We start from the raw sequence: 12,228 nt of genomic DNA, 5'->3' as shown, positions 1-12,228 counted from the left end.
GTCTGTGGGATGGCGTAGATTGGAGATACTAGTATTGAACATGTCACGGCGCAGAAGGGGAAGATCACGGCCGTATTCCATCGTGCTAACCGGGAGCAGCACAGAAGTTGAGCAAGAGCGCGACCTGACCATCACGGGAACAAGTCAGCGGATTATTACTCTTGCGGTGACCACATCACATGGAATAGCGGGAAAATGGACACAGGAATTGGAATAGTGGCTGTGTACTCGGATACAACAAAGGAAAACCTGCCCTGGTAGCCAGTCTGGATCGGGCCTTCAGCCAGTCCCCGTCGGCGGAACATGGCAGTATGCCCGCCAATCTACATGGGCGCTACGGGGGAGTTAAGAACTCCGAGTGGAGTTTGCCGCTCGGGCAGCAACTCCCCCGACGGCCTAGCCTGGATGAAAGGCACACTAGAACTTTGGGTATATTTTGCTATGGCATCCAGGCTACCGACGGCCCGATCCAGCCAGTCTACCAAGGCAGGAAAGGCTACCTATGGCACAGAAATTTACTGTTCATTAACGGCAAATAAACGCACAAATAAAGCAAAATAAACGTCAATATTACGCACACGTTAAGGATACTTTACGACACCTTTAAGCGTACAGCAAACCCGAAAACCATGACGGAAAGAAGTTTTAAAGGCCCCCAATAGACTACGGAAAGACTACAATAAACGCATGCTTTCCGTGCAGGTTCCGACGTAAAATGTATGACGTAAAGAAATGTTAAAGGTACCCAAAAGATTACGGAAAGGCCAGAATAAACACATGCTTTCCGTGAAGGATTCGTGGTAAAGGGCACGGAAAGATTTGCTTAACTACGCCTTTAAGCATCTGAAAGTCGCGGATAGGCACCGTGAAAGTGGGAAAATAAATGCCCTTTCCGAACTTCCGGAAAGTCCACGTTAAGGCAATCTTTACGTTCGCGTTTAGGGGTCGTAAAGGTGCGGAAAGTGGGAAGAAACGCGGCCTTTACGCTGTGTTTAAGCGTGCTTAAATATCACTTTTCGTGCCGTGCTTGTCTGAAGCTCTCAGGAGGATTTTCATTTCCCACGGGATTGCAACTTGTTTCAAACCAACCACTACTTTAAGACACATTCTTGTTGCGCCCAAGGATAAAACCCCCAAAGAGAAGAAGTGTGGTGTCATCTACCACATCCCCTGCCAGGGCAAGAACAACAGGGGCCCTGCCAGGAAACTTATATTGGTGAAACGGAGAGGTCTCTAAAAAGCCAGGTTTCAGGAACAAACACGGCCTAGTTCTGCCAGTTCAGAGGTGTCTCAACACATTCACATAGAGTCACCCGGACACCATGTCTCACTTGACACTGTAAGGATTTTAGACACTGAACAAGACTATTTCTTGAGAGGGGTGAAGGAAGCCATTTACATCAGGGCCCATCACCCTACATTGAACCGCGACGGGGGCCGACATCGTCTACCAGATACCTTTGACCCAGTGTTGACGTCACACTTCAAAGAAGCCACGTGACAAGCTTCACTGGGTCAGTCTACTGAGGAAGACCAGAGTGACTGGTTGAAAGCCCTAGGTGAGAGAATTTTTGTGTTGGATCAAAAGTTTTAGCTTTAAACATGTAACTACCAACACAGATGAACTTTCATGATACGTTAACATATCGTTAACATATCGTTAACATAGCGTTAACATATTGTTAACATAACGTTAACATGACGTAAACATAACGTGATAACTACGTTAACGTTAACCAACGTTACGTTGAAGTTAACGTTACGTAGACATAACCTTTGATATAACCTAACCGTATGTTATTTTGGCACGAAAATTAGGATACATAACGTATCAGTACGTCACGTACGTATGATACGTATGTGGCGTATTGACTAAAAGCCGTGACGATTTTTACGTCCGTAGTTTTTACACGGAAAATGCAGAATCACATGTACGTTACTTACCCACACGTTATGTTATACGTGACGTATTGACGCAAAACACGTGACGCATTGACCCCAAAACGTGACGCTTTTAGCGTCCGTACATGTATTTTTGACACAAAAATGATGGCATAGTATGTTTGTTGAATAAACGTTACATTTCCTTTAGCTTTCCGGAATATATCAGCTAACTTCACTTAAAACACTCGTAAGGTATGATTGAACACGTATGTTTGTTGACTAACCGCTACGTTTCATAGAGCTTTGGGGAACATATAAGCTAACTTCACTTAAAATATGTGTATGGTAAGATTAAACACGTCGTATGTGTGTTGACTAACCGCTACGTTTCATATACGAGGGGTGTTCAAAAAGTTCTCAGCCTCACTTAGAAAACGTCAGGGCAGTAAAATTTTTCTTACGCTATTTTTTAATACAGTCCTCTCTAACTGCAATGCACTTGGTCCAGTGATGTTCCAGCTTTGTTTTCCCCTTGTGGAAGAAGGTTGCATCTGGGACCCCCAGATAGGGCTCAACCGCACTGATGACGTCATCATTACCATCAAAACGTTGACCACGTAGGTGGAACTTGAGTTTAGGAAACAGGTAGACGTCCAAGAGTGCTAGGTCGGGTGAATTGGAAGGGTAGGGTTAGACTGCAGACCCTAATTCGTTTGCTGCTGTCGCTGACCCCTGTGTTGTGTGGACAGGTGCATTGTTAGCACGCCAGCTCGGTGCCTTCCTCTCCTTTCTCTTGATCGTTGTCCTCAAATGTCGTTATTCTGTCGAATAGTACTGCACATTGATGCTTTAACCCCTTCGCATGTAGTCAATTATGATTACTTCCTTACTGTCCCAGAAAACAGAGGCAAAAACCCTGCCAACGGACAAAACTCGCTAAAACTTCTTGGGGGGTCGGGAAAAATTCTTCATCCATGGTTTGCTCTGCTGTTTTGATTCGGGGTGAAAGTGGTGAACCCAGCTCATCTTGGGTTACAAATGTTTTGTAAAAAAAATTTTGTGATTTTGTCCTCACCCGCCCCATTTTCACGTGCTAATTAATGAATATAAAAATTTGACTTTTTATGTGCAGTGATGATAGACGTCTTAGTATACAGCTATATCGAAGAATAGGAGTTTGACCTTTATTTTCTAGGTGAGGCCGAGAACTTTTGAACACCCCTCGTAGCTTTGGGGAAGATATAAGCTAACGTCACTTAGAATTCGCGTATGGAATAATTAAACACGTTATGTTTGTTGAATAAATGTTACATTTCTTTTAGTTTTCGAGATATATATAAGCCAACGTCACTTAAAATGCGCGTATGGAATAATTAAACATGTCGTATGTTTGTTGAATAAACGTTACATTTCATATAGCTTTTTGGGAACCTATAATCCAACGTCACTTAAAATACGCGTAAGTAAAGATTAAACACGCCGTATTGTTGTTGAATACACGCTATATTTCATATAGCTTCCGGGAACATATAAGCGAAAGGGGGGAGGTTCTCCTCCCGCTCGCTTAAAGTGTGCGTAGAGAAAGATTAAACGTTAACGCGTCGTATATTTGTTGAATAAACGCTACCTTTTATATTATATAACTTTTGGGAACATATAAGCTAAAGGGGAGAGGTACCTCCCCGTTCGAATTCACTTAGATACCTGAAGGGAAAGATATAACTTAGCGTATATTTGCTGAAAAAAAAACGCTACATCACCTATCGGCTTTTTGAAACGTATCAGTTGGGAAAGATTAAACACGTCGTATTGTCGCTGTATTGTTGTTGAATAAACGCTACCTTTCATATTTTCGGGAGCATATAAGCTAAAAGGGGGAGGTTCTCCCCCGTTCGCTTAAAGTGTGCGGAGAGAAAGATTAACGCGTCGTATATTTGTTGAATAAACGCTGCCTTTCATATAACATATAAGCTAAAGGGGGAAGGTCTGCCCACCGATCACTGAAAATGTGCGGAGAGGAAGATTAAACACGTCATATGTTTGTTGGTAAGCCGTAAAAACACAACGCGATTTTTTTTTTATATTTGCGTGCACCAATGTCTGCTACAATTCATATCAGGCGTTGAAAGGAAACAGAGTTCTATGCACATGCTGTCGATGATTTATGAGGCGTCTTTTCCGTTTTGCTTTAAATTTTGCGTAGAAAAAGATTAAACATATACCTGATTGACTTACTCATGTTTCAAATTTGACTTAAGTGTTGAAACAGAAGTACGAAACATTTCCTGTACCTTTCTGGGACATATAAGTTTAACGTGTTTGTCGGATATGAATACTTCAGTATCTGTAAACCGTGCGTAAAGAAACATGCCGTAATACGTTACATTTACAACTGCGAAAATCCTTCGTAAAGATTAGATTTCTTTTTCAGTAGACTTTAATCGATCTTAAAGTCTGCTTAAATATTTCCCTTTCTTTAAAGTCTCAATATGGATGTCGTAATTTTTGCTTAAATATCTGTTTTCGTGCTGTGAATGGAACAGATACAGATAAAGGGACAACCCCAACTATACCCTCCCCCCGAACATCTGCTTGGAGACTTCGTAAACAGTAAGGTCCGACCGACGCAATCTCCAAGCAGATACAGGGACCGAATGTTTCTAGTAATTCTGTGTAAAAAATCATCTGAAGATCAAACAATGGAACAGATACAGAGAAAGGGACAACCCCAACTATACCCTCCCCCTGAACATCTGCTTGGAGACCTCGTAAACAGTAAGATAGATCCGACCGACACAATCTCCAAGCAGATACATGGAACAGATTTTCTAGTAATTCTGTGTAAAAAAATCATCTGAAGATCAAGCAATGGAACAGATAGAGAGAAAGGGACAACCCCAACTATACCCTCCCCCTGAACATCTGCTTGGAGACCTCGTAAACAGTAAGATCCGACCGACACAATCTCCAAGCAGATACATGGAACGGATTTTCTTGTAATTCTTTGTAAAAATCATCTGAAGATCAAACAATGGAGCCATATTATATTCCAACGTTATCTCAACGGGCGCGACCTACTCATAGTAATTGTTATCCTTTACCCAGACTAACCAGAGTATCTACTAGGGGATGTGTATATGACGATATTTGTTACCGACAGTTTAGAAATTATTTGTGTCTGTACGTGGCGTTCCGAGCGGAGCATTGACTGTGTTGTACCGAAGTAGGCCGTGCAAAGTAACGGTCTCCGCTCTCGGCCACGATCGTATAATAGTTTGTATACCTATATTTTCGTCATGTATCCAGGGAAAACACCAATAATTCGGGGTATAGAATTTTCTTCTTACACAACCAGTAAGGTTCTCACCTGCTTACGTTTCGATGTCTATCAGACACCTTCCTCAGAGCTTCTGACTGGAGTTCTGCAACTCGCCGCTATTTAACGCCAATGTAGGTGGCGCTTTTGCGGCGAGAATGCAATCCCAAACGTGGCTGAGCTTGTATCCCCCCTCGTCCCGGTTCATCACTGGGGTTGCTTGATATTGAAATATTATCCGGGAAACCTCTCAGTAAGTGTCGCCAGAGGACACGGGCACTGAGACGGCGTTGCCGGTTACTACACGGTGTCCAGACCCGACATTCACCGTACGGGTCGGGGTATCGCTTGTCGGTGCATGGATGCTGCCCGTCAATTATACACTATTATAGAATGCCATACTTGTTGCTCTGAATGTGTGGGGGACAATGGGCCTTAGATATTGAAGTATTACGCAGCGGAGCTCTCCGCGATGTGAACACCACGAAGGTTTACGTCAGACTGAGCTCCGGTTGTTTACGTTACGCCTTTTATCGGGCCAGGTCACCGTTAGTTATATAGTGCAATCTAACATAATAAACAGAAGAGACATTTCTTGTCTGGCGAGATATGCAACCTTTTATTCTGTTGTATCACAAACCATAGTATCAACACGGTCGAGGCATGATGTAGGATAGAGATTGTCTCAAATATATTAACATGTGTCTCATGTCAAAAACCCGGCCAAAACACGCCTAACTACGTGAAAGAAACCAAGACCACGTGCGTGTGCGAACGAAAAGGGGAAACCAGCCAATCGGGCACAAATTGTGTCGGAATGAGAAAGGAAAGGGCTCACAAGCGACAAGCGAACATGTTTTAAATGTGCTTCAGCTGGCGGTTTAAAGCCCCGCGGACACTCTTGTAATACTGGAGGTTTCCCAGATCGGACAAGTGTAGGCCGGCAGGCGCAAAGTAGTTTGGGTTGCGTCTCCACAGACGTCTGTGGTTCCATACTGTGACCTTGGGGTAGTTCTGCACAAGTCCCTTCAGCGCCTCCGTGAATTTGTGAAGGCGCTGAGGAAAGTCAGACATGTTAGGTGGAATATGGAGACGCCAGATATCTGGGGAACCTTGCTTGGAGGAGCGCCCGGTCTGCTTTCTGGTGGAGACCCACTAAGTGTACACGTAGCGTGTCTGTCATATATGGCAATACCTATTAAAAATTTCATCCTTATTTGGTAATACTTGCGTCAGATACCATTCTTTCCTAAATAATCAAACATAAATCCATACGAATGTGAGTTACAGCTCAGGGTTCACATTTCATTCGTTGATGCATGCATCATATTAGCACCCTCAAAAACAAACGATACAACTTCCTACATACAATACGGTGTTAAAATCACACACATTTTAACATACTAGTAGTACTAAAACAACAATCAGTTATAAGAAAAATTCCTTTTACTCAAGTTATATCAAAAGGGTTACAAATTTATACTATTATATTATTAAGATACTCACGTCGCCGGTGTGTTTTTTTAACACCGCCCTTGTTTTTTCTTTTCCTTCGTGTGTTGTTCTCCAGATGGATGGTTAACCGGGAACACATCGTGGATTGTGGATGCCTCCGGTAACGATGCCACGAGAGCGTTAGACGGTGACGCCGGGTCCTTTTGGAACCCCCCGGGCCCCCCGGGGATCAGCCAGGACTGGTACATGGTACTGGACCTCGGCCAGCCGTACAATCTGACCCGTCTCGCAGTCAACTCGTACGGTGACACCACGCACGACGTCGCAGCCTTCAAGTTGCAGAAGGCTCAGGTTTGTGGCGCAGGATAGCGTAGTGGTAGATCGTTTGACTATGAAGCGGGGAGACCCGGGTTCGGTTCCGAGTGGAACTCGGGACATGTCAGGACATCCGCCCCGCTGTGCCCTTGGGAAAGGCACTTTGCACAACTTTCCTCACTCCACCTTGTGGCGCCGAATGGCAGCCACACAGACCCTTGCGACAGTTTCACCAAAAAAATTGTGGAGCAAATATGTGTATGTTGTGTATTATTTGATTGTTGTGATTTGTATTGATTATTATGTGATACTCTGCATCAACTCAACCGTATAGAGGCTACGACTGCACAGGGTATTGTTTGGACAGTAAAAAAAAACATTTTTTAAATTTTTTTAAATTTTTATTTTTTAATTTTTTTAGGTCTGGATTCCGTACACCTGGGAGGACGTGGCGACCGTGAGGTACGTGCAGGGAGGGACGAACCAGCGGCAGGAGTTCGGCGGGTTCCAGGGAACAGCGCGGTACTGGAAGTTCACCATCATGCGGACCCACTCCATCTATCAGCCTTGGTTCGGAGAACTGAACCTGTACGGGACCCCATCGTTGGGTGAGTTTGAATATCGCGTTTGTTAGACTAACTTAGCAATAAGGAAAGAGGGTAGACAACATCGAATACCTTCCTAAAATAATTCCATCATTATTAAGCAAGACTAGTGTAAACTGCAATTTCCAACAAAACAAATTGGACTCACCCAAATTTTTGACTCACGGAAGCAGTGGATTGCTCATTCCTTGACAAAGACTGGAGTTATATAGTCGAAAAATTGGGTGAGTCCAATTTGCTTTGTTGGCAATTGCAGTTTAAACTTGCTTCATAATGATTTCTACCAACACAGATGAACTTTTAAGATAATTTCATCATGTTGGTACTGTGTTGGTACATAGGACATTGGGATTTTCTTATACACTTCCTATATGCTATATTCTTACTAACTTGCTTACGTTTCGATGTCTATCAGACACCTTCCTCAAAGCTTATGACAGGAGAACACAATCTAAAACGTGGCAAAACTTACATGTAGGTGTCTGATAGACATCGTAAGAAAAGTAGGAAGAATACCTTGTTTTGAATAAGAAAACCCCAATACCCAACGATCGAATACCTTTTGAAACTAGAGTTCCAGGATTTCATACCTTCTCCAGATCGGGTTAACATCTACGACTGACTACTTGTAAACGTTTCTGATTGCATTGTTAGGGTAAACGAGGTACTTTAAGATAACCAATGACAGTCTTATCTTAACAGAGGACTCCGAAGCTGTTCTCGCATTCCTCATAAATCGTGCAAATTAGGCCCTCATCTGAATAAGTTATATCTAATGATGTTAACCTTCACTCGAGTTATTTCCTCCCAAAAAAGACGATTCTTGTAACACCACTTGTCCCGCCTTCCATTCTAGGTTAGTATAAATTCATGTCGTTGGATATCAACATAGAAATAGTCGTTGTAGTACTATTGATAGTGATGAGTTAAATTAACATACATTCTTCTGTGTTTGTAGCAACTGGTAGTATGTACGATCACGCTGATGTACAAGGTTGGTGCATTTAATTCATTATATACCATACAAAAATCACTTTCGCACATTAAACAAAACAAGGATATTGTCAAGGTCTAACCACGATATCGTAGTACATGTATGATTCAGCTATCATCATGGCTAACTTTGACACGGAATGATTTCAAATATTACATGAGTAGAAAAGTATAATGTTCAGTCTACATATTGTCATGTACCAACAACGATGTGTTACTTTCTTGTACTTGTATCAAATGTTCCTTTGTATCTGCAATTAGCCCACGTGCATGAGTTTGCAACAATTATTACTAATTCTCTTAATTGAAATGGTTTATCTTCTATTTGTTCATTTTAGTCAATTATGATATTTCCACCCAAAGTTATGATTGTCTTGTAGAATTCTTGGTGTAATTACGTGGATAATTTATGCTATACTCTCCACATTTTTGCACTTCCTATACTTTATTGATTTTAAAACGTTTGATACAGCAACTCCACTGGCGTAATTAAATCGAACCTTGTATCCTCAGCCTGTGAGTACGTCAGAACGACCGGAGATACCAAATTGTACCAGTGGGACCTCCCACTTCCCAAGTCCTCACCTCTGACCTTTAGAACCAATGCCAGTAATGATGTTTTCATCGCCCTGTCGCTGGAACCATCCGATCAAGTCGACATGTACGAGATTCTCATCGGCGGTCGGTACAACGTAGGGTCTGTCATTCGGCGTACAGCTGAGGGCCCCAACGAAGTAAATGTCTCTACACCAGGTACTCCTAATTTTTATTTATTTTTTGTCGACGCCTCAGGGGCGGAGGTATTTTTCACAGTATATTACGATCAATCTGAAAGAATTTAGAAAATTTTACGAATGCATTCCCTGGGGAATTGGTTTTGAGGTAGCTTCCGGCCGTGTGGTCTTTGCACAAGCAGGAGATGCCTTTGATGCACATGAAAATCATCATTTCGGGTTGTGAATGTTTGTACACAGGTCCAGGACGTATTTTTTTGTCTCAAAAATATGTTTTAAGAGCAAACAATACAGAACTTATTTCGTTGCCAATAAGAAAGATCTAGAAACAATGTATTCAAGAACAAAGTTTTAAGGGTTTTCTTTCGTTTCAACAACTAATATCTAATATCATATATCATATTTTGAATCTTGCAAATTTAACATTTAAACTTCTAACTCAGATGGAAAAGATTAACCTGCCCATTGGTATTCGTGTCAAATTGTACAAAGCAGGAAAGGCCTAGACTGGGCAGTCTTCAAACAAAGGGACAAGACCCACAAGTCTGTGTTTTTTAAGGAAATTAGTATGTTTGATGGACCGTCGAAACACACAAATGAAGCTTTAAAAAGAACAGAAAACCGAGAAGGTTGGAGAAAACTGTTTTTCAGATCTTTTGCTGTGCTTCAATGGTCAAATATGTACAAAAGATATTAGATGGGATGAGATGAGAAGAGATGCGAAGAGAATGGATGATTTCTGTTTTGTGGGGATGTGATTGGTTTACGTGTGTTATGTTTGTCACGTTTTCACTTCTTTTTGTTGGTTTTATTTTCCTTGATACGAGAAACGATCCCACACATGCCGACATCAGCAAAGTACAAGGGAAAAGGAAATATAATACAGACAGGAGTGTTGAATGGAAAGGGGAGTAGAGGAATCCATTTTAACAATTAATGTAAGGTAGATATGATGGCTCGGCAATAGAATAAGCCATACTATAAGGTGAAATAAATAGTACGGAGGTAGAATGAGTCATCCGCTGGTCTTTAGTGTGGCAAATGTCGTTTGGCCACGCCATTAGTAGTTTGGGGGCTCAGTTCGGTCATAAAGTGAATAATCCTGCAAAATCGAAACTTAGCCAAAAAACGAGACTGCAGAAGTAAATAAGATGAATTGAACATACAAGGAGAGTAGTCTAAACAGGCAGACATATAAACTCAGAGTTAAAAGAACAAGAACAGTCAAGTCAGCTGGCGTTTAATCCTTCACAATATCATAATAACAGGATTATAAAAACTTTTAAAGTATTTTATTTCAGTATAGCCTGGCAGTCAGTCCATTGTAGACTGCCCGGTATCTGTAAGGTGTATGGAGTACCGGCCGCCTGCCCAAATAAATTAGTGCAGGTCAGGGTATTTACGGGGCTGATTTAGTTTGTCCAAAGGACTGAGAAAGGCCAACTGGAAAGATCTATAGCTAGCATATCAGACGAGGTCTATGTCTAGTATGGCTGGGGCCTGTAAAACACCCCTAAGCCACAAACTTCTATCTGTTAGAACGCCGTGGTTAGAATTGCTTTGTAGGTGGAACGTGTGTCAGAACTAGCATGACCTACTTCGGACACTATTTAAGCTAAGGGATAAAATCTCCGACCTAATGACAAGCAGTGACTATCAGACAAATATAAGGGAAGGTACACAAAATGTTTTAAGTCAAATAATGGGTAATGGATAACGATATTGTTTATCATTTGGAAAGATCGGTCGAGTAACTATCAGAGGTTTTGGCACTTAAGCTAAAATACTAATAGTAGGTCATTGTAATGTTGTCGGCTGAGCCGTTTGTTTGCTACAATTGGCCGACTTGGGTACATGTAAAACTTACAAGTTCTCGATAATTATAGGGTGCATTCATTTAAAAGAAAGCAGTAGAGTAACAATAAATGTTTGAACATCGATATTTGGTACCTATCCTGTCTTTACAGACAATCCGCAATGGCTAGACGTTTTTTACACAATGAAAGGAACAGGGCAGACTGTTTATGACGCCTGGAGTACTATTGGACAAGTCACCCACTACAAGTGCCCAGTTGTAGACCAATGGGAATCGCTTAACATCCAACGGGTAAGTTTGTGGTAATTACTGTGTTTTGTTTTGTCACATGTCCATACGTTTAATTTTCCATCAGCTGAATATGTTGTATTAGTACACAACCATTAAAAAATAATTAGCATTTTTGACAAACAGAATTGGATTCAAGCAGCTAAATCTGTTCTCAATAAGTAGAACTGCAGATAACTAAAGAATGAGGGGCGATTTTTTTAGCGGCACAGAAAGTAAAATTGTCTTTTGCAGGTGAAGGTTGTGTTGGAGTCCTCCGAAGGAAATGTAGAGCTGATTTTTAATGGGACAAACACTGACAAGTTCAACTGGTTCTCCAAGTCTCGTCTGCTCTCATCTCCTTGGAACGACGTCAACACCGAGACTCAAAACGTCTTCTCGATCGAAGGAGTCCCAAATGAGAAAAGGTAAATCTTGAGCCTTTGAAATGTGATAAACTTCGTATTAAGGCTTTTCTATCATTTGCATGTAATTACAAGAATTGCAGCAAATCTTTATGACGTCCATGTAATAATTAAAACACGGCTTCCTTTCTTGCAGGTCTTTTTACATCAATCGCAACTGGGGTGGTTGCCTCCAAGACGCTGGTTGGCTTGTGGTGGCCGACGGCGGTCCACTCGTCCAATGCGAATGGGAGCGAGCTCCGGAGGATCAACTGCCTTACATCCGCTTTTCTAAAACTACAGGCTACGCTAACTACAACGGTGCGTGCAGTACTTATATACCCCTATATATTTCCCTTGCAAATGGGCCATGTCTTAGGCCGTGTTTAAGTGGAATCACCCACTAAGTGGTTTACCCCGAAGCCGGTTTCAAGTGGCT

The 12,228-nt window shown here is 41.9% G+C and overlaps 1 protein-coding gene across 1 annotated transcript in view; it reads left to right on the top strand.

The window, feature by feature from the left end:
* Positions 1 to 12,228, top strand: part of LOC109468117 — a 75,154-nt gene that overhangs the window by 19,312 nt on the left and 43,614 nt on the right. The window contains exons 5-6 of the mRNA XM_019766362.1: positions 6,771 to 7,006; positions 7,392 to 7,564. Coding sequence (XP_019621921.1) covers positions 6,771 to 7,006; positions 7,392 to 7,564 — 409 coding nt within the window. The remainder of the gene's footprint in view (positions 1 to 6,770; positions 7,007 to 7,391; positions 7,565 to 12,228) is intronic.

This window comes from Branchiostoma belcheri, unplaced genomic scaffold, assembly GCF_001625305.1.
Source record: "Branchiostoma belcheri isolate BF01 breed outbred unplaced genomic scaffold, Haploidv18h27 scaffold192, whole genome shotgun sequence".
Taxonomy (NCBI): Eukaryota; Metazoa; Chordata; class Leptocardii; order Amphioxiformes; family Branchiostomatidae; genus Branchiostoma; species Branchiostoma belcheri.
This window is presented reverse-complemented; position numbering and strand designations above follow the sequence as displayed.